The sequence below is a fragment of the Centruroides sculpturatus genome, unplaced genomic scaffold (genome assembly GCF_000671375.1).
Source record: "Centruroides sculpturatus isolate CEXI.00-Female unplaced genomic scaffold, Cexi_2.0 scaffold240, whole genome shotgun sequence".
In the NCBI taxonomy this organism is placed as follows: Eukaryota; Metazoa; Arthropoda; class Arachnida; order Scorpiones; family Buthidae; genus Centruroides; species Centruroides sculpturatus.
In genome coordinates, this window is record NW_019384461.1 from 23623 (window position 1) to 48402 (window position 24780).

At 29.3% G+C, this 24780-nt stretch overlaps 1 protein-coding gene across 1 annotated transcript in view; it reads right to left on the reverse strand.

The window, feature by feature from the left end:
• LOC111620872 (proteasome-associated protein ECM29 homolog) overlaps positions 1–24780 on the reverse strand; it is a 95467-nt gene that overhangs the window by 19547 nt on the left and 51140 nt on the right. The window contains exons 6-11 of the mRNA XM_023362875.1: positions 21979–22020; positions 13975–14016; positions 12923–13001; positions 7292–7402; positions 5432–5517; positions 3602–3680 (exon numbers count right to left, since the gene is read on the reverse strand). Coding sequence (XP_023218643.1) covers positions 3602–3680; positions 5432–5517; positions 7292–7402; positions 12923–13001; positions 13975–14016; positions 21979–22020 — 439 coding nt within the window. The remainder of the gene's footprint in view (positions 1–3601; positions 3681–5431; positions 5518–7291; positions 7403–12922; positions 13002–13974; positions 14017–21978; positions 22021–24780) is intronic.

Sequence of the window (24780 nt, forward strand, 5' to 3'; positions counted from 1 at the left end):
ATCCAGCAAATTATCGTTTGATAGCTCTACTTTCGACATTTCGTAAACTTTTTACTACTATGGTGTCGAGAAGATTTAATGAATGGATCAAAGAGGAGAATTTGATAAATCCAACCCAATATGCATTTATATCAGATGGCGGTACTCAGTTAACCTTGTTTGTTTTGTTGGCCATTGTCCAGGTGCAGCTAAACAAAAAAAAGACAAAGTTTATGCTCTGTTTATTGATCTTGAAAAGGCATACGATTCTGTTAATGGTCGGGGTTTACAAAATAAAATGTTACAATATAAAGCTGACAAACATTTGGTTAAAGTGGTAGGTTTTTTGTTTGGCCATTATGCAATAATTTGTAAATACAATGGAGATCAGGGTTGTCTCCATTCAATAGAGTGAGGTTTGTTACAGGGAGACCCTCGGTCTCCTTATTAATTTAATTTTTATATCCATGATATTAATGATATTTTCGATAACGAAGATGATGGATTCCTGATTGGTAATATAGTGATTCACTCTATCTTGTATGCCGATGATATTGTTATTATAGCACCAATGGTGGTTGCCCTTAGAAGGAAGATACATCTATTAACCATGAACTTTTCTCAATTGGATTTAAACATTAATCCTAAGAAATCTCACATAATGATATTTAGAAATGGAACAAGAATGCCTAAGAAGCATATGTCTTTCTTTATTAATGATACAGAAATTAGTATAGTCAACGAAATAAAGTTTCTAGGAGTGGTTTTTTCACCGTTACTTTCCTTTAAGAGCCAAATTAAAAATATGATGGCTAAGTCTAATGGATTAATCCAAGGTATTGCAAAGTTGTTTTCTAGGAATAGGTTGGGTATGATCCAAACACAGTTTAAGTTATTTCAGTCCTTGGTTTTCAACTCGATAAGTTTTGCTTCTCCTATATGGTGTCTCTCCAATGTTCAAAAGTTGGACACTATTCAAAATAAATTTATATGTGGATTGTTTTGGTAAGATTATAAAACTCCAGGTAGTATACTAAGATTGGAGATAAGTAGATTTAGTCTCATAGCACTATTTATTAAAAGATGTATAAAGTTATTAATTAAGGTAAGAGATGGTGGTGTAATTACATTTAACCTTTTAAATCAACTATATAAAAATTCCATTAATAAATTTTCGGAAAGGAATTGGATTTCAAACTTGTCTAAAATAATTAATAATTATGGCAGTTTGATTGAACCATTTATATTTTCTCCGGAACTTGGGGAAGAGATGTATGATCTTCTTGGGGAAGAGATCTTCACTTGGGGAAGAGATCTTCACTAATGCGAGATATAGGGGACACTCATTTATGAATATCATTGAATTGTTATAGTTCAGTACTATTGTACCCAAGTAATAATAGCTATATATTTTCGAGCTTACCATTTTGTGTGAAGAGACTTTTTATACAGCTTTGTCTTAATGCTAGTACATTGGTGATAGACAAGAAAGTATATATATACAAGAACAATTTATGCCCGAGATGTCTTATGCCTTTTTCTAAATTTCATCTGATTTGTGTAATGTAAGAAGAGTTTAGAGTTGAGACAGAGATATAATCTTGTAGATTTTAACGGATGTGAATCGGTGGAAACAATGTATGTGATGTTCCATCGTGCAACCCAAAAAAATGTTTACAATCTATATAATTATGTTAAGAAGTCTTTTGAGGTTTAATTGATTTGTAATGTTACTGATGATAAAGATAAGGAGTAGAACTCCCTTTGTAACAGGCAGTTGCCTTCTACTAATAAATGAATTTGAATTGAATTGTATGCATTATTTCCTAAACAGTTACAACACAAAGAGTTGATAAGGGACTCAAAGTCTGAAATGCATACTCTAGGAAATAAAATGTGATTTTCTAAAGGTTGTCCTGATTTTGAATGTTGGTGTAATAAGTCTAATGGAAAAGAAAAGCCGTCACAGAGCTCATAAATTGAATACAAAACTAGATAAGAAGTGTATTACAGTACAATACCATTTGAAGACTTAAAACAACATATATATTAGTTGTATAATAAATGATGCAAAAAACATTGTTCTTATATATGATTAAATTCAATAAGGTGTAAAAAGAGGCTTAAAAATAATGCCATATAAAGCTTTTGTATTTGTAATTTTTATTCCAAAATGTCTGGGCTATCCATTTTATCTGAGTTCTGTTATCTGAGGTAGCATTGATCCACAGTACCTTGGATAATCAGGGTTCTATAAAACATATGATCTAAATGATGACATGATGACATGCAACTAGCTAATTTGGCTATGGTTTCATTACTATTTAATTGCTGTCTTTTCACATAATTGCTGATAATTTAGTTTATCATTTTTAGGCTATGTACACATTAGGCGTTTTGCATTGCGTTAAATGCGCGTTAGCAGCGTACACACTGCGCATTAGCTTGGTGTTAGACGACCGTTTAGTGGAGCGTGAGCACTGGCTCGGTTTGGAAATAGACATGAAAGTAATTGCTTGTGTGTGCCTCCTCCATTGTCGCTATAGAAAACAATGGCAGAGGCAAAAGAGAATTTTGGGTGCACCCAATATTACGAGATAGACTGACACATGGAATGTTTGTGACATTGTATCCAAAACTAAGACAATATGAACTCAAATTTTTTAATTCTTTTAGAATATCTATAAAATCATTTGATGATGGCTGGTCTCTTTTAGATTTCATCAATAAATAGATCAGTATCGAAATGATTGTTCTCCATTTCGACCAACATACGTCCACTCTACCCGAAAGCACGCGATCGAATGTACAACAACATGGCAGCACATATATCTTAAAGCGCCCGTAAAATGCACGTTTTAACAAAAATCTATCAGCGTGCGTTTGACATGTGCTTGGCCAAAAACGCACGTTTGAGTATGTATGCCTATGCAGAACTCTTGATTTTTTAAAACACGCGTTACCAAAACGCATGTTTAAAAACGCCTAATGTGTACACAGCCTTAATGTAAAAGCTAACATTGCATGTATAAGAAATTCATTGTCACATATTCTTTATTGATGATTATTATTATTCTGTACAAGAAAATAAAGTTATCTATTTAAATTATTATTTTAAGAAGTCAAACTGACTTTTCAAAGTGCTTCCATTCAAAAACTCCTTAAATCTTCTCAAAGTAACCAAGATTAAATCATTGTTTGAAATGATCCAAGATGATTCAAATACAATTTGAATTATTTGATATGCCTATGCATTAAATCAGTGTTTCTCAAATTTTATGGACCCAACCTCTAGAACTGGTCTGCAGACCAATCCAGAGAGTCTTTAAAATATTCATAAAATATATAATAATATTTGTTTATTTTCCTAAAAATACACTGACAGAATCATAATAAGGCTTATTATAGAACATTACTTACTTTTTGATATAATTATTATGAATACAAGTCACCTTCTTCACACACACACACACACACACATTCAGTTTACATCACTAATTCATATTTACATATATGTATAACTTCTTTAATATGTAAGTTTTGCACAAAACATAAGTTAAGGTAATTTTAAATTAGCTGAATATGTCACAGTAGTTATTATTTAGTAAAAGAAAATTCTTACCTCATCTGACTCAGTCACAAGTTTTAACATTCCTGACATTATAACTGTTGCAACAAGATTTAATCTTTCTTTGTCACAACTAAAAAAGCAATAATCAAATTAATACTGTAAATACATTAAAACTAATATTTAAAAAAAAATCAATATTATGCATGCATATGTTGTATTTGTAAATATATATACCAAGTGATATAATTAATTACTGCTATTCAATGCTATCAGGAGTGATATTTAGCAGTCCAAATGCAACCAAACTTGGTATGGTGACATTTCAGACCACGCAGAAGACATTTCAATTTAAAAAAAAATTAGTAGCAAAACTCACAATACAGCACTTTTGGAACTCTACACAATAAACATTTGTACAAGACAATCATGCTATCCAGAGACCTTAGCAATGCAGAGGATAATGTTCAATGTAGTCTTCATTCTGAAAGTTTAAAACCTGAAGACAGTGTGATCAACAACTAACCATAATTGATCCTCTCTAATGTTTCTCATATAAAGTATAATACTGTCTTTCAAGACTGCCAAATTTGCAATATGCTTTTAATAAACCACACTTTTTAAGTGTCCTCACAGCCAAAAATCACATGGATTAAGATCTGAAGAATGAGGTGGCCACTAAAAATGCATGACAATCAGTTATTGGTGAAATGTTGTTGTGAAAACTGCTGTATGCAGTATCTAATATGTGTAGGCACTATCTTGAACAAAAACAATTGACTCAAGACACTTGCTATTATAGCTGAAACATGACAAAATATTGAACATCTTTCATTATCTCTGGCCATCACATAGAGTGTCATAAGCCCATTGGGACCAGCTTCTTGAAAGAAGAATAGCCAAGGATAAATGAGGCTGTGAATCCATACCAAACTAACTTCAAGCAAATGTAATGGAATCTGCTGAAAAACATGAAAGCTTGGTCCAAATGTAACAGTTGCAGGTGTTTACTTACTGTTCCACTAAATTGAAAATGTGTCTCACTCATTCTCCTAAGAGCTTATGGAGTCAATGATCATCAGTGTAAAATACTTACAATGGCAAGATTACTGAAATACAGATGCAGCATTGCCATTGTTTTTGTAAAACAGCTTTACAAGAAATGTGCATTCCAACAAAGTTATGATCATCATAGCTGATAAACATGACATGACATGACATGAAATTGTGGTACCTTCATATCCAGAACTTGGCTGCAACACATGTACAAAGAAAACCACATTTTTTGTTACTTGTAGGGTCAAAAGTGCCAGACTGGTGAGTTTTAGTACTACTATTTTTTTTACAGAAATGTCTTACAGATGTCTTGAAATGTCACCATACCAGATTTGGTTGCATTTGAACTGCTAAATATCTTTCCTGACAATATAAAATAGAACTTTGATTACTCAATACATATTTTGAAACACACACACACACACACACAATGCCCACTTTATAACAGTTAATTTGTCAATCATACTTTACTATTCAATTGTTTATTGTATTATTTATTAGAAAAAATTATCTATGATTAAAAGATTAATCATTATTCCAAAATTCAAAACTTTAGTTAAAATTTTGAGTTTTGATATATTAGTTCAAAATTTAAACTAATGAAACCATTTTAACCAATTTAGACTCTGTTTGGAAATGTTTTGGCAATGATACTTATTATATTTTCTATTGATTTGGTACATCTAATAAATCTTATATCAAATACTACTAATTTATAGGCTTTTTTTTCTTTCATTAATCAAAACTTTAATTAGACTTTAACTAAAAGTTAAGAAAAATATTTGACTAATAAATAAAATTAATATATATATATTAAAAAAATCTTACTTTGAACACATGAAGTGAACAAACTGAAGAGCCATTGTTTTTAATTTCAGATTTGTATTTTCTCCATAGATTGATTCAAATATAACCTGTTAATATGCATATATTATTATAATTATTTAACCTTAAATTCTTACATAGAATGAGTTAAAAGTTGCTTAACACCCTTATAAAACTGAACTGAGTTGGGCAGGAAAAATTTTAGCATGATAGAAACATGATATGCAGGGGTAACCATCTATGCATGTGTCAACTGAACAACTGCTATCTTGAATTCATCTCAAAATTTTTAAATGGGAATGAGATCATCTGATACATAAAGTAAAGAATTTTGAGAGAAATGATGTACAGTACTTGTTTTCCAGCTAACCTTAATCTGTGAAAAGTTAAGAAGGAATGAATCTAACCAATTTTTCCTTTTCCAGATGTGATAAAACAATACTAAGCTGCCTCTAATAAGTAAGGAACAAATACAGATGTTTTTCTAAAAGATTTTTTATAATATAGTAGAAGTTTGTTAATCTGGTATCTGGAAGTTTGAACATAATCCAGTTAATCCAGAACTGTCTGATGATAATATAGCACACTAGTATTCCATGAATCAAAATTTGTTTTGAACACATGCATTAATGGGTATAAACATATCTGTAAAATTATTATATGCACATGAACAATTGTGATTGTTGATTTTGTGCAATAATATGTTCAGTAATGTTTTTCCAGGTTTTTCAATCATTCCTAACACAGTATAATCAAGTAAATCTAACACACTATATCATTTTCACTGATTAAAGAGCATGTGTAAACAAATCAGAAGCATATGGCAGTGTGCACTGGTACAAAATGTACAAGAATTTCTGCAATGTTCAGATCATACATAACTTATAAAATTTTTCAAAATACAAAAACATCCAGTATTTTGGCATTTTCAATAAACTAACATCATTCTAGTCCTGTAGGTACCAGAGAAACATACTTCTACTGTAATAAAAGGTAGATACATTGGAAAGTTAGTTCCAACAAATATAAAGTCAATTAAAAACTACTTTTTTATATATTACAGTAAAAGTTTGTCAATCTAGCTTCTAAGCTAAATTATCATATTCTATGGAATCAACATTTATGATAATTATCAAAAATGCAGGATTATTTTTGTATATTGCAAAATTTTATTATATATAATCTGAACATTGCAGAATTTCTGTACTTTTTGTATGTTTCCAATTTGTTTGTTTCCAGCAACCAACAGAAACAAGTGCTATAACAAAATAAATAATTTTTCTTAATCTTATTGCTCTCAATTTCACGAGCAATATATATGAATACAGCCCACCTTTATCTTGATTTCTATTCATTGCCTTTAGTGCACCACATATTCAAACATATTCTGATTCATAAAATACTAGTATGCTGGATCATCAGACAATTCCAGATTATCAGCTACTTTTTAGAAGATACCAGATTAACCAGACATTTTGAATTATCAAGTGTCAGATTAAGAAACTTCTACTGTATTATGATAAATACTTTTAGTCTTTCATATTATACATTTTTTGTTTAAAAAATATAGATATTTAAAACTACAAAACATTTTATAAAATTATATTTAAAAGCACTTAAGTTTAAATATATAAATTTCTAAGAAGTGCTTCAGAAATATAGAAGAATAATTATTAATATTTTTCATAAGGATTTGAATAATAAGTCCTGTAAGTAACACATTTAATTTCTACATACTACAACATAATTTTTACTTTAAATTTATTGAATAGAAATATTATTCATTTTATTTAAGAAAAACTATTTATGTATTCGTCAATGAGAATTAGTTCTAAAGAATTCTGAATTTTGTTTTGTAAATACCTGTACAGAAGATGGAATTGTCATAGAAGCTTCTTTAGACTTTAAAAGATATGGAAAAACTTTCAATCGTATACGTGTATTTCCAGGAGTTCTTTGTAGTTCTGGTTGAATCTGAAATAATAATAAAAATAATACATTAAAAAAGCAATTTATATTGTATTATTTATTGCATAATTTTTTATTACTGTATAATACTTCTATTCACCTTAATAGCTAATTATAATAAACCAATAAAACATACACCATTTTGCACAAATTGGTTTATGTTTTATCATTTCCAACTTTAATTCATAGCTAAAGTCAAAGCTAATTCTATAGACATCAAATTATATCTTGATTAATTTAACAAAAGGCTCTTAGCAAGTCTTAAAAATGCTAATCTTGCATTAAGTTAATTACCCTACATTAAGGATAATCAATATAGAGAGAACATTCTGAAAGGAAGTTTTCTGACTTGAAAAGCCCCATCAGAGGGATACAAAAAGAGAGGAGGAAAGCATGTAGACAGATAAGTTTTATAACAACTAAATGCTTTATAAGGAAACATCTATAAAACATTTTATTCAAAATAGACAGTTTATAGATTAGTTATTATTTTGATTTATGCAAAATATAAATAATATTTAGTGACACTGGACCAATCAAGTAACAGATTCTAGAATTTTAAACAGGAACTTCAATCATTGTTTATTTATTTCCTGTTCTTAGAATATGCCTAATACTAGTCATTTAACATGACTTAAAACATTTGCAATTTTGAAATTAAATTCAGTGCTGAATTTAAAATATTGTCTTTGTCTCTGTGATTTTAATCCAGTTAGTGAATTTTAATGTTTTATGAATAATTAATTTTATAAAGCAGCTGTGCTGCTATTTTTTACATAACAGTTGAATGTTCAATATAAATTTACAAAATTGTGCTGCAGTTTTATAATGTTCTAAAATTCATAAGTCATAAATCTGAAAATAGAAACACAATTATGAGTAATAAAAGAGTGATTCCTTGCAAGTCATTCCATATCTACACTTTGTGAAAGTTAAATTTTGTTTGTTCATTGGTTTATGTGTTTTATGTTTCATTTTCTTTTCTATGTGCTGTTAAAAATTTGTGTGCAGATTAAATGAAGCAGTCTTGTTGCTCAAAAGATCTTGTTACAGATGCTTCCTTGAGATCAAAGATATTTCTGATTTATTGGAAAAAATTTCAAGTTTTGATGAAAGTTTAGACCAGGGTTGTCCAACCTTTTTTCTTAATGGGCCAAATTAGAATTTTAGGTATATTCAGTGGGCCACAAAGGTACTTTATATAAATATATGCTTTTAAAAAGTTGAAAATGTGAATATCAAATTTCAATAAGAAATACAGTGGTACCTTGGTATACGTCTGCTTTAGAATACGTCCAATTCGGTATACGTCCTGTTTGGACGAAACAAATTTTACTCGGTATACAACTTTTGTTTGGTATACGACTTAATTCAATTATACACACCATCTATGAACAAGTAGCACTATCGGTCTACTAGACTAGACATTCGCAATGCCACAGTTTCTAACTTTGTTAAATTTCTTCCGATTTTAATTTGTAAGTAAAATTTTATTATTTTTATTAATCATGAATTGAAAAAGACAAGTGAAAAGCAACAGAAAACTAAAAGAATGACTAGAATCACAATGGAACTGAAAAAAAAACATTGTTGAGGAATATGAAGGTAGCACGTGTGTTCGAGATTTAACTGTTGCATACCATATTCCAAGAATGATGATATCGACAATTGCGAAAAATAAAGACATTATTAAATCTGCTAACGTTGCAAAAGAGGTTAAATCAATTTCTAAACAGAGATTGAAGACATTAGATCATGTTGAGAAATTGCTTTTGCTTTGAATAACTGAAAAACGGTGTGCTAGAGACAGCATATCGGAAGCAATTATTTGCGAGAAAGCTAAAAAGATACATGCTGATCTCACGAAAAATCAAGTATGAACTAGACAGGAAAGCGAGGTGTTTAAAGCCAGCCATTATTTTTTTACATGAGAACAGATTAATTATTTTTACATTACTTCTTATGGGAAAGGTTGGTTTGGTATACATCCTATTCGGTATAAGTCCAAACATCAGGAACGGATTAAGGTCATATACCGAGGTTCCAATATATATATTATTACAAAAAATACTGTATTATTGACATTAAAAAACAAAATTATACTCACACAAAATAAAAATAAATTCAATGTGATTTTTTACATTGTTTTTTTTTATAATATTGTCAATATCTGCTTTTATGGTACTATTTTTAATTCTAAGAATGTTAGTTAAATGGAAACCACTCAACCTATTTCTTTCAGCAATTTTGATGTTTTTCAAGCATGAAAAAAATTGTTCACAACAGTATGGACTACCCCACATATATAACAGTTTTCTAGATAAATTGACAATTTCATCAAATTCATTGAAAAAATGAAGTTCTTTATAAAATTCAAGAAATAAATGTTCTCTACGATAAGTTTTCAAAGATTTTCTGCTTTGAAGTTCGATGAGTTCTAGCTGGTATTCGTCTGGTGCTTCCATATAATTAAATGAAAATGGGTCACTAAACAATTTTAATCCAGTTTCTATTTTTCTGAAGTCAGAAAATCTGATTGTTAAATCTTTTAACAAAACTTCACGCAATTTACTACATTTTTCAAAGTTCACAGGATATTCTTCTTTTCTTTTTAATAAACTTTAAAAATGCACAATTTCCCACGGAAATTTTATCATGACAAATAAGGCAGATAATATTATTGCATGTTTCAATTATGAAATATTTTTCTGGCCAAAAAATATTGAATTTTCTCCTTTCTTCTGTTATTTTTCTTTTCTTAGTATTTGATGCGATGACCAAATGCTGGGTTATTCAAAATATAAATTTAAAGTTGATGAAAAAGTTATGAATATAATTGGAGGTTGAAAATATTTAAATTATTACATTAGCAAAAGAAATATATAGATAGACTTATGTCTGTATTAAATACCTGTAATAAGAAAGAATGCCTAAGTGAAAGAGAAAATTCATTTTTTTTATTTCTATAAAGAATAAATTAGTTCCTTCCACTTTGACATTAGGCTTAGCCTGGAGTCACTAAAAATGGCTTATGCTCTTTTGAATAGAGGAATTATATGTCTTTTTCATCCTCCTGATGAAAGGTACTCATTCTTTATCACTAACAACATCATTTCATTACAAAAATCTTTGAAACTGGAACAATCAAAATGACAGACCATGCCACCAACTTTTTTGATTGATCAGTTACAAATTATGTCACCAACTATATCATTACAACATCAAACTGAATCCAGTGTAACGAGAATAATTTTTACGACATACTTTACCAAAATAAATGAAAATGTACTTAAAAATTTAGGGTGCAGTAAGCCACATAAAAATATTAAGTGGGCCACAGTGTGGCCATGGGCTGGACATCCCTGGTTTAGACTTTCAAGCAACCAAAACCTATGAGTTTATGACTGGCAAGGAGGAGGTGGAAGAAGAGATTGAGACATCAAAGAAATAGAATCCATTCCACAAGCCTGACAATGACTTGAAGTAATTTCCATTTATTGTTCCACACTGAAAACTAAAACTCAGAGTAAGCCGATATATGATTAATAAACTAGGTTTCTTCCAGTTAATTTTTACTTCAGAATTATTTCAAGAAAACATAAAGAAAAATAAATATGCTGCAAAGGTTATCAGTCAAAATGTAAACACCACCAAGATTCTGTTTTGATTAACTGACTTGTAGATATCACAGTGTGAAGACATTTCTAGATATTCTTTTGAACATTCAATAATTGAGATCTCTTTGGATCTCTACTTTTCCAAAAATTGATTAGACCATATGCTTTTCTTTGGGAATGTTTTTACTAAAAAAGATTTAGGCAAGTCTCTGCATCTAAGTCAACCAGATCCTATATCTTCAATATCTTCTAGAAGAAAGAGAGTGGAAGATTCTTTGAAATACATTGATGCTAAGTGCAGAGAATTATATGTTTCTAGTAAAAATATTTCCATCAATGAGAGAATACTGTGGCTTTCAAAGGGGGTTGTTATGTGAAAAGTGTACAATTCACAATAACCAACAAAATGGAGTCTTCATGTTTATTGTCTATCTGATTCAGAATGATAGAAGTTCTAATAGAAGTCTTTTGGCTTATGTTGGTTATGTCTGCTGTTACAGCCCATACTTTATAAATGAGATTACAAACAAATCTTTAGCCAGACCAGCAACTTACACAAAGAATAACTCTTCAATTAGTACAGAATCTGTTACCCTTCACAGGAGAAAGTGAATTTCATTTATTCACCAATACATTTTATTTACTCCCTGTTCAGGCAGAATAACTTTGAAAATTAAAATTTCATTTGACAAGGACAGGAAAGATAATGAAACAAGGATCCTAGATAACATTAAAAAACCCAAATAGGAATTGTTTAAAAGTAAGGCTTACAAGCAACAAAATAATGTTACTGGTATTTCAAGATAAAAGGTAAATATGTGTTTTGTCTGTTTTCTTCAAGTTTCAATAAGTTTTTCAAAGTAGACATAAATATAATAATATAGTTAGTATCATAAATAAACTCCATAGTCATAGGTAAAAATACAACAATAGATTTAGTGTGCTATTTATATACATATTTTCAGTGGGTGATTCAATGTCTATTCAGAATTTCAGTGATGGTAATTAAACTGTATATGTTACACAGTCCCAATCTGTTTCTTTCTTTGGATTCGTCCCTCAATATGCTGACATTTCTTCCTTCATTTTTGCAATGATGTAATGCCTGTCAAATAGAAGTCTTTTGGCTAATGTTGGAGCATAACCCTGTGCATGGTGGAGCAGACATGGACTTGTTTAAAAATTTCTGGATCACTTGGCCTAAGTCAAGATCTGTCACTTTTCAGTTATAATTTATTTAGCCTTAGAAGACAGGAAACAATGCATGATGAACTTTGCAGAGTTTGCCATGCAATGCAAACTCTGCAAAGTTCATCATGCATTGCACTGCAATATCACTCAACAATCTATTCTGCAAAGCATTGTTTCCAAAATGACAGAAGTGCCAACATATAAAGGGAGTAGAGAAAGAAACTTAAATTGATACCATGTAATGCATACAATTCCATTGTCACTACTGAAATTCCAAACAAAAGTTGAACAGTCCTCATATATAGTAACATACTTTCATAATTTAATACTAAATAGGACAGCCACAATGTTTTCCACATTTCATTCAGCCAAAACCAAAGTTAGCAGAAAACTGAGGAGGAGAAAAGTATAAAATTTAACAAACCAGGATAAATAATGGACTACACAAAAAATATGGGTAATTCATAGATCTTTTACTAATTTTCACAAATTCACCCAGAGTAATAATAGATGTTTTATTGAGAGTTCAAATAATGTTGATAAGAGTAACCATTACTGCTTAAACTATTCTTTTGTAAGAAAAAGTTTGAAGTGGTAGAGGAAACTCTTTGTCTGATTGTTATAAATATCAATTGTTATTATAAATTATATTATCTATTAATTACTAAACTTATTTTGAAAAATAGTTATTTTATTAAAAAAAATAAAACAAACTTACTTGATTTTTTGTCACAGTAGTTCCAAGAAATATTGAATATAATTTTGATACTAACTGTTTATTATTCCAATCAATAACTCTAAAATAAACAATATATGATGTTTAAAGAAATTAAATAAAAAAAGTAAAATAAATTATTATAAAAATTTTTAATTTCAAAATATAAGTTCAATGAAAAAATTTTACAGCAGTACACTGTTGAAGACTATATAATAATGGTTTAAAGCAGGTGTATCAAACTTATCTCAACAACAGGCCACTTAGTGCAACTGGTAAGATTCACGCAGGCCACATTGCATTTATAAATTTTTTTAAAATTATAATTTGAAGTGAGAATGCAGGAATATAGATAGGGCAATTAAAACACCTAATGTTTTAACACACTAAAACACATGCCAATTGGGACAAAGAAGTTAGTGCAAATGCCTTTTGTTAAAATTTGAAAAAAATAGAGTTACACACCTCCATTGTGGTGGCTGTGCATACCCACTGTATATGGCTCTGCAAGCAAAAAGATTTTTTGTGAGCTTTGAAGCTTGGCATCTCTAGATTGAAACTGGCTTGAAGTTACTGGCGAAATGCCTAACTACAGCCTACTCTGCCACAGTTGACCAGCGCATCATAACATCTGACATATGATGTCATAACAACGATGCAATGGATACTTGATATTTTCTTCATAACATATTGTTCTGTATTTAATTTCATTGCAGAGCGTTGTGGCCTTAGGCCACGAAAAATCACATTGGGGGCTGCCAGTTTGACATCCTGGCTTAAAGTAATAGAACTTTAAAAATTTTATTAATAGAACAGAAATAGAATAAAAAAGCAATTTTTTATGTCTTCCATTAGACAAAAAAATTTTCTTCCATTCCAGAATTTTAGCTTTACAAATATGAAAAATAACTGCAAAGACCAAACTGTAAATTTGCAAAATGCACAAATAAAGAATGTGCAAATATGGAGCTTCTACTGTATAGTCATATTAATGAATAATTTAAATAAGATTATTTCATTATTATTCACACAATCATTACTAGAGACTTTCTTACCCAGTTAATCTTCTTAATTCTAAGTCTGCAGAACTAGCCACACTGTAAAATAATTCAATTAATTAATTTTCTAACTATAAAAAAGTATTTTCAAATAATTTATAAAATATATTTATATCAAAATTAGAAGGATATATAAAATTTTAAATACTAAATTTAAATAACATCTAAAAACAGGAAAAGAATTGTTTTTTCTTTCAATTCTGTAGATAAATACAAAATTTATTTGAGTCATTTCACCAAAATATATAGAAATGTAAGTTCAAATACATTGTTCCAGATAACAGAAATAAGAGAATAAAATATAATAATTGGCCATGTTATGTAATTTTACACCAGTTGTCTGGTGTAAAATATTCAAAAACCTTTGTTAAATTTGTTACCTGGTGTTAAATTTCATTCAAAAACCTTTGATTTTAAAAATTATTTTTGTTTTTGTAATATCATTAGATATGTACTTTGTAAGCTGCTGTCTACAGTACGAAGTTAAAAGTAAGAATGAGAAAATGTAAAATTAAACTTTATAATCATAACTTTTACATATTAGCAAACAAAAGATTCATTTAATTGAGATATATTATGTCTATTAGGGTTGTGCTAAAATCAGTATTTTGATATTGATTTTGGGCTTAATACCAAAATTCCTTCAATTTACCAATAATCAAACAATTTCAATAAATACCGAAAAATACAGAATACCAAAAATTATCGAACATCAAAAAGTGTGAATTATCAAAAAGTCTGGAGTATATAAAAGAACATTTTAAGATAGGCTTTGAAATTATAGTCACTAGGCTATACTAGGCATTGTGAATTACACATTTGACAATGAGATTACATATTTTAAAGAAGTACCTACTATTACTAAAAATTACATAGGATATTGATGATTACTTTGTACTATGCTGATAACTAATGTATCAAACTGAAACTGATAAATTTTTACAATACTGATATTCATATTTTAAATTTTAGAATGTCATTATACCAAAACTAATAAAATACCAACTTTTATCAACAATGTTTAAATTAATATTGTTGGTAATGTTAATACTTTAATGATAATAATTATACTGATATTTGACTTTTATCATTTTCAGTATTTTATTTGATAAATTTTAGAATATCAACATACTGAAGTAAAATAAATCAAATTTATTGTAAAAATTTATCAGTTTCATTTGATATATTAGTTATTAAAACAGAACTAATCTCTATCTTGCTTTTTTTCCAATCCAATTCAGGTTATCAGATAATAATTTTATAATATTAAAACCAGCAAAATTCTTTCCATTGTATTTAATCTTAATTGTTTCTGATAGTTTTAGTAAAGTTTAGTAAAGCAAAATTTGTAAAGTTTTGCTTAACAATTCTCATTTCTGCTGATTAAGTTAATTATAGAATCTTTCACAATTTCTTTCATATCACCAGTGTACTTCAGTGATATATACTGTACAGTAATACCTCGACTTACGCGAACCCAGAGTTACGCAATTTTCAAATCTTGTTGATTCGTCTTTTGTTTGAGCGGCACACAATTCTTAATTACTCATTCCCCCCACACTATTGTTCAGCTTACATGTTCGGACGTATCGTGCAGAATTGACACATAGCTACAATTTATTTTGTGTTATTTATTTCTGTATTTGTTATATCTACGGAGACTAGAGAGACTCTATGTGGTGATTTCTTGTAACAATCAATGAATCAAAAGATGAGATAAGATTAACGAGAACATTTATTACCTTACATACATCCGACTTGGATTTTACACAAATTGAGAAATTATACCGCGACTTACGCGGTTATTGCTCGGTCCCACCTATCGCGTAAGTTTGGGGTATTACTGTATATTGAAATATCTTCGTCAGTATAAACATTTTTAGACATTTGTATACGAACATATCAAATAAATTAAGAGATTAGGAAGAAAAATGTATGGATATTGTTGATAAAAAATAAAGGAAATAAATAATTTAGGTTCTAATTTATACTTTTTGTTACATTATTCTGTGAGGTCTCAATAATTACATTTGATTGCCAGATGGGCTATGTACTATAATTCTTTCATCTTGTTTTTGATATTCAAAAAGTACATATATGTTCTTTTTACCTAGGCTCTGAACAATGCTATTTTAAATTGGAATGGATCATATGAGCAGGCAACAATAAATATTGAATTGTATTTTGGTTTGTGGTATACAATGTAAAAATATGCCTATCTTGTGTGCTAATGTTGATATCCAGGAAATGTGCATCAGATGAGTGTTGCTGTTCTAGGCATAGGTGGAGAGCAAATGGACTGGAATTAAAAGAATTTATGAATTCAAGTATGTCTGGTTTATGATGCCATATGATTAACATATTGTCTGTACACCTGGAATATGAAGTAATATTATTTTCATAAAACAGAAGAACTTTGTTTTCTAGTTGTCAGATTATCAATTCACACAGCATTCTTGAAAGAGGGATCATGTAGATATACTATTTCTTCAAATTGGGAGGAGGAGGAGGAGTAGCATATTAACTTGGTTAGTTCTAATATATCTGTATAATACATAAACTAATAGTTAATCTGGCACTATCATTTGATTATTAAAATTTGAACTTGGTTTTCTAGAAAGTTATATTTTCATAAAAATAAGTATTGTAAACCAAGTCTTCAGTAGCATAAATCTATACATAGAATTCTAAATATTCTTAATTATTTTCAAGTTAAAAGAAAAATGAAAAATGAAGTTTGCTTACCAAGTTACATATAAACAAGCTTTTAAATATCTGATTATATTTTTATTTTTGTATAATTTATATAAATAAATCTAACAACATTTGTAAAATTAACATCTCATAGGAAAGAATAAAGTTTTTAACACACAAATAATTACAGATGTCATCATTCATTAATTTTGATAACTTTTAGTAATTACTGTTAGTAAACCTAAATTAATTTGTTATCAACATATTCAGCAACAATATAATTGTAATTCAAAAGAGAACAGGACTATAGTTACATAAATTGTCACATTATTTAGCTCAAAAACAACAAATGAAGCATGCAATACCATACAGCTTATATTTTAAATCATTTTGATACTCAAAAGAATTTGTAACCTAGTGAGTTTACCATTTTATTGTAAAACTGAAATGAATTCATTCACTAGAAAACGTATTTTTTAACCTCTCCTGAAAAATTTGTTTTTTGGCATTTACAACATTATGGCATTGCACGCTTCAAATATGAAATCTGAGAAATGAATCTGTGCTTCTAGAATAAAAATTTCTATAAACAGAAAATCATATTCACATAAAAATGTTCAAGATAAAACACAGTAAAAATAACTGATAAATCTGAATGAAAAACAAATACATGTAATGAATATGTATATCACTGGCATATCAAGAGCTATCCATATAATACATAACATATTCTTATACATACATGTGAGAATCTGAATATTGAATTGATGTTTTATAAGAATTTAAATCAATATAATATTTCAATATTAAATTCAAAACTTTTATTTTATAAAACAGTTGAGGAGAACAAAGAACAAATGTTTCGTTTTTGACTGTTAGTTCCTGAGAGAGATCATTATCTCTACTACGACTAAATATCTGACTAAACAAGACTCATCTTGACATCCCGTCAGATGGTCAAAATTGGAAGAGAATATTAGTATAAAAACAATTTACACGCCAAACTCAGGGTGCATAAGTTAAAAGAAGTTGCCATATATTGACTTTGTGTCTGATCTCTGGTTCTGAACATCTGCCTCCCGAAGACATATGTATACATGAGATATTATGCTAATATTTATTGTAAACTCTCTCTCAATATATAGCAATAGCATTTTAATTAATTAAGTCAATGCCCTTTAATTTACTTTGTATATATCCATTTATATTTGAACTTTTATTTGTTTATTAACTATCTTTTTGTTTTTATAAAATGGAATTGAATGCTTATATTAATTAAATATCAGACACCCTATCGACGTATCTATCACACTCCCTACTCATAATAGCCCTACTATAGCCATCCAATGACAGCATGAGCAGGTTTCACCAACCTAATGCTGTTAAACATTCGATTTATTATCCTGATTGAACTCAGTTCCTCACACATGGATCAGAAATCATTAAGCATATTAATAAACTTTTGTTTATGTTAAATTGTTAAATTTGTTTGTAAATTTCAAATTTATTACATTATTTCATAAAATACTGACATTATTAAAGAATTGTTTTTGATGTTTAGTTAAGTAAAAACCTATAAAAGTCAGAAAAAAAGACATTTCAAATAGCTATAAAGCTTACATATATCTTCAGAAAAAGATAAGAATAAAATTATTGAAATGTAAAGATGAAGTATCAGCATACTTTACTGAATTTCAAAATAACAATATTTTATTCAATATTAATGGAATCTACCTCCATTAATATTGAATAAAATACTGTTATTTTGTCAAATCTATTGTCAATTGACATATCCTAATTTTAGGACAGAAATTGCAGAATTTTTAGCAGTTAAAAATTTTAGGACAGAAATTGTAAAAATCAAAAACATATGAGAGAAAAATAATACATATTTTTTATTCAACTTGTAACCCATTGGCATGTATGCAGGCTTCAGTGCAGTTATACAATTTTTGGAGATACACAGAAACTTCCACTTTACTGGTTTCTTTAATTCATTGATCACAGCTATTTGGATAATAAGGGAACAAATCTGGTGAGTAAGAGAGATATTAAAGATGTAAAGATTCTTTTCTGTGTCAAAAGTTGATGCATGCATGCAGTTTTGTAAGTGGGTATATTATTGTGCAACAGAAAAAATCTCAAAATTGAAATGCATTGGGAAAAACACACTAAACGAGAGTCTGATGATGATCCAGAACGTCCTTATAAAACTCAGCATTCACTCTTCTTCCTTCCAATATGAATTATTTTTAAACTATGCCTTGTGAGTAAAAAAAACATCATCATTTTCATGTATGACTTTTGGAATTTCAATTACTTTGAATTAAAATTGCAGATGGTATATTTCACAATTTTAAAAAAATATAGAAAACTAAAATGTCTTCTAGCATCCATCCTGTCTAATCATCAGGAACAACAGTCTTCACTTTGCAGAGACAACCTTTTATTGGAGGCTATGCCTCTGCACAGTTATGTAGCCTCCAATAAAAGGTTGTCTCTGCAAAGTGAAGACTGTTGTTCCTGATGATTAGACAGAATGAATGCTAGAAGACATTTTAGTTTTCTTCTATATTTTTAAAATTCAATTACTTTGGTCTGGGAAAACTCATCAACTCATTCAGGATTCTGTTGCACAGTTTCAAGATTGTAAGTGAAACATTAAGTCTCATCTTCCATAATAATTTTGCTATGAAATTTTTCTCTGCATCTGCCATCACAATGATGTTCTGACTAGATATGTTTGAATTTCTTTGCTCAGTTGTCAAGGAAAGTAAAACAAAATGAACACACACCTTCCTCGTCCTCAAGTTTCATTCAAAATATGAAGAACTGTTTTGGAATGTTTAAAGTTTCAGCTACCATCTGTAAAGTTATTTAATGGTTGTTCTTCACCTACACAGTGAAAGTAGCAACATTTTTTGTTCAAGTTGATGTGATCATTGTCATCTATTGAATCACTTCCATCATGAAATTACAAATAACATTTCAAGACATTAGACAAGTTCAAGCCTCATTACCATATGCCTTTTGTACCTGTTTTGAACTTGTTCTGAAGTAGAAAGATCAACTTTAAAGTATAATTTAATTACAATTTTCAAATTCATAACACAGCAAAAGAAACACAGTTTATACTAAATGTCATAACTCAAAAGTTTATGAACTTACACTGACAACACTCTGCAGGTCAAAAGACAATACAGTGGAACCCCGGTTAACGAACGTAATCCGTTCCACGAGTCCGTTCGTTAACCGAAGCAATTTTTCCCATAGAAATTAATGCAAATACATTTAATGCATTCTAGCCGTCAGTATTTTTGTAATTTTATTTGTAAAATGGGTTTTCTTTAATGAAAATATAGGAAAACGTGCTCACAAACAGTTGATCTAGGTTAAATTTTCGGAAAATGGAAAAGATTTGATGAGTATAAAAACATCACATACGATTGTTAAAGTTCTAAAATGACAGATAGCAGTAACAATAGGCTAAATTATGAGCAAAAGGCTTATAGGTTTATCAACAATCTCTGATCAGAGTCGACGAACAGGTGTCAAATAAACGCCTCAGAACAAACCTTTCTCGTGACCTGATCTGGTTTCGGTTTTCACATGGAGACAAAGAAGAAAACAATCGGGAAGCGAGGAATGGGACGCAGGACTAATCGTAAGGTGAGATTCAAGGAAGAAATACTATAAAAACTCCGAATCTCAAGATCAAAACGCTTGGTCACAGAAGCAATGGTAGGAGACAGAGCTGCAACGACTGGAGCGGACTGCTCCAGTCGTTGCAGCTCTGTCTCCTACCATCGCTTCTGTGACCAAGCGAACCCATCTCGTCCGCTCTGGGGCTATGACTGATCAGCTTGCACTATCGTAGGACCAGCGATTACCCACTCCTCAGTGCTGAGAGAAAATACTGTAGATAAGCCATTTCCAACTACCTCAAATATGTAAGCATCTTCCCATTCTAATAAACAATTTTAACTGTAAAATACTTGTCATCTTTGTCTCCTCTGCCACCACCAACTTACGAATGACCCTAGACCAGGGCTTCTTAAACTATGGGTCGCGACCCCATTTGGGGTCGCTTAGCGAAATGTTGGGGTCACGAGATTTTAATGCAAAATATTGAAAATAATTTGTGAGGGTTTGAAAATGGCATGCTTTGTGTCACTTCTGGTGCAGCGAGACGATGATTCAGCAACACTGATTGTAATGTGAACTAGTGTAGTGTTGTCGCTTTTCATTGTATTCAGATGTCTCTGTTCCATTGTAACACAAGAGTGAACTGTGGTAGTATATCATTATTGTTTTTGCAAATTTGTATATATCCTTAATTTATATTTTTTTGGGTTGCGAAAAAAATCATAAATGGGGTCGTGAATAAAGAAGTTTAAGAAGCTCTGCNTTTCAAAATATAAGTTCAATGAAAAAATTTTACAGCAGTACACTGTTGAAGACTATATAATAATGGTTTAAAGCAGGTGTATCAAACTTATCTCAACAACAGGCCACTTAGTGCAACTGGTAAGATTCACGCAGGCCACATTGCATTTATAAATTTTTTTAAAATTATAATTTGAAGTGAGAATGCAGGAATATAGATAGGGCAATTAAAACACCTAATGTTTTAACACACTAAAACACATGCCAATTGGGACAAAGAAGTTAGTGCAAATGCCTTTTGTTAAAATTTGAAAAAAATAGAGTTACACACCTCCATTGTGGTGGCTGTGCATACCCACTGTATATGGCTCTGCAAGCAAAAAGATTTTTTGTGAGCTTTGAAGCTTGGCATCTCTAGATTGAAACTGGCTTGAAGTTACTGGCGAAATGCCTAACTACAGCCTACTCTGCCACAGTTGACCAGCGCATCATAACATCTGACATATGATGTCATAACAACGATGCAATGGATACTTGATATTTTCTTCATAACATATTGTTCTGTATTTAATTTCATTGCAGAGCGTTGTGGCCTTAGGCCACGAAAAATCACATTGGGGGCTGCCAGTTTGACATCCTGGCTTAAAGTAATAGAACTTTAAAAATTTTATTAATAGAACAGAAATAGAATAAAAAAGCAATTTTTTATGTCTTCCATTAGACAAAAAAATTTTCTTCCATTCCAGAATTTTAGCTTTACAAATATGAAAAATAACTGCAAAGACCAAACTGTAAATTTGCAAAATGCACAAATAAAGAATGTGCAAATATGGAGCTTCTACTGTATAGTCATATTAATGAATAATTTAAATAAGATTATTTCATTATTATTCACACAATCATTACTAGAGACTTTCTTACCCAGTTAATCTTCTTAATTCTAAGTCTGCAGAACTAGCCACACTGTAAAATAATTCAATTAATTAATTTTCTAACTATAAAAAAGTATTTTCAAATAATTTATAAAATATATTTATATCAAAATTAGAAGGATATATAAAATTTTAAATACTAAATTTAAATAACATCTAAAAACAGGAAAAGAATTGTTTTTTCTTTCAATTCTGTAGATAAATACAAAATTTATTTGAGTCATTTCACCAAAATATATAGAAATGTAAGTTCAAATACATTGTTCCAGATAACAGAAATAAGAGAATAAAATATAATAATTGGCCATGTTATGTAATTTTACACCAGTTGTCTGGTGTAAAATATTCAAAAACCTTTGTTAAATTTGTTACCTGGTGTTAAATTTCATTCAAAAACCTTTGATTTTAAAAATTATTTTTGTTTTTGTAATATCATTAGATATGTACTTTGTAAGCTGCTGTCTACAGTACGAAGTTAAAAGTAAGAATGAGAAAATGTAAAATTAAACTTTATAATCATAACTTTTACATATTAGCAAACAAAAGATTCATTTAATTGAGATATATTATGTCTATTAGGGTTGTGCTAAAATCAGTATTTTGATATTGATTTTGGGCTTAATACCAAAATTCCTTCAATTTACCAATAATCAAACAATTTCAATAAATACCGAAAAATACAGAATACCAAAAATTATCGAACATCAAAAAGTGTGAATTATCAAAAAGTCTGGAGTATATAAAAGAACATTTTAAGATAGGCTTTGAAATTATAGTCACTAGGCTATACTAGGCATTGTGAATTACACATTTGACAATGAGATTACATATTTTAAAGAAGTACCTACTATTACTAAAAATTACATAGGATATTGATGATTACTTTGTACTATGCTGATAACTAATGTATCAAACTGAAACTGATAAATTTTTACAATACTGATATTCATATTTTAAATTTTAGAATGTCATTATACCAAAACTAATAAAATACCAACTTTTATCAACAATGTTTAAATTAATATTGTTGGTAATGTTAATACTTTAATGATAATAATTATACTGATATTTGACTTTTATCATTTTCAGTATTTTATTTGATAAATTTTAGAATATCAACATACTGAAGTAAAATAAATCAAATTTATTGTAAAAATTTATCAGTTTCATTTGATATATTAGTTATTAAAACAGAACTAATCTCTATCTTGCTTTTTTTCCAATCCAATTCAGGTTATCAGATAATAATTTTATAATATTAAAACCAGCAAAATTCTTTCCATTGTATTTAATCTTAATTGTTTCTGATAGTTTTAGTAAAGTTTAGTAAAGCAAAATTTGTAAAGTTTTGCTTAACAATTCTCATTTCTGCTGATTAAGTTAATTATAGAATCTTTCACAATTTCTTTCATATCACCAGTGTACTTCAGTGATATATACTGTACAGTAATACCTCGACTTACGCGAACCCAGAGTTACGCAATTTTCAAATCTTGTTGATTCGTCTTTTGTTTGAGCGGCACACAATTCTTAATTACTCATTCCCCCCACACTATTGTTCAGCTTACATGTTCGGACGTATCGTGCAGAATTGACACATAGCTACAATTTATTTTGTGTTATTTATTTCTGTATTTGTTATATCTACGGAGACTAGAGAGACTCTATGTGGTGATTTCTTGTAACAATCAATGAATCAAAAGATGAGATAAGATTAACGAGAACATTTATTACCTTACATACATCCGACTTGGATTTTACACAAATTGAGAAATTATACCGCGACTTACGCGGTTATTGCTCGGTCCCACCTATCGCGTAAGTTTGGGGTATTACTGTATATTGAAATATCTTCGTCAGTATAAACATTTTTAGACATTTGTATACGAACATATCAAATAAATTAAGAGATTAGGAAGAAAAATGTATGGATATTGTTGATAAAAAATAAAGGAAATAAATAATTTAGGTTCTAATTTATACTTTTTGTTACATTATTCTGTGAGGTCTCAATAATTACATTTGATTGCCAGATGGGCTATGTACTATAATTCTTTCATCTTGTTTTTGATATTCAAAAAGTACATATATGTTCTTTTTACCTAGGCTCTGAACAATGCTATTTTAAATTGGAATGGATCATATGAGCAGGCAACAATAAATATTGAATTGTATTTTGGTTTGTGGTATACAATGTAAAAATATGCCTATCTTGTGTGCTAATGTTGATATCCAGGAAATGTGCATCAGATGAGTGTTGCTGTTCTAGGCATAGGTGGAGAGCAAATGGACTGGAATTAAAAGAATTTATGAATTCAAGTATGTCTGGTTTATGATGCCATATGATTAACATATTGTCTGTACACCTGGAATATGAAGTAATATTATTTTCATAAAACAGAAGAACTTTGTTTTCTAGTTGTCAGATTATCAATTCACACAGCATTCTTGAAAGAGGGATCATGTAGATATACTATTTCTTCAAATTGGGAGGAGGAGGAGGAGTAGCATATTAACTTGGTTAGTTCTAATATATCTGTATAATACATAAACTAATAGTTAATCTGGCACTATCATTTGATTATTAAAATTTGAACTTGGTTTTCTAGAAAGTTATATTTTCATAAAAATAAGTATTGTAAACCAAGTCTTCAGTAGCATAAATCTATACATAGAATTCTAAATATTCTTAATTATTTTCAAGTTAAAAGAAAAATGAAAAATGAAGTTTGCTTACCAAGTTACATATAAACAAGCTTTTAAATATCTGATTATATTTTTATTTTTGTAT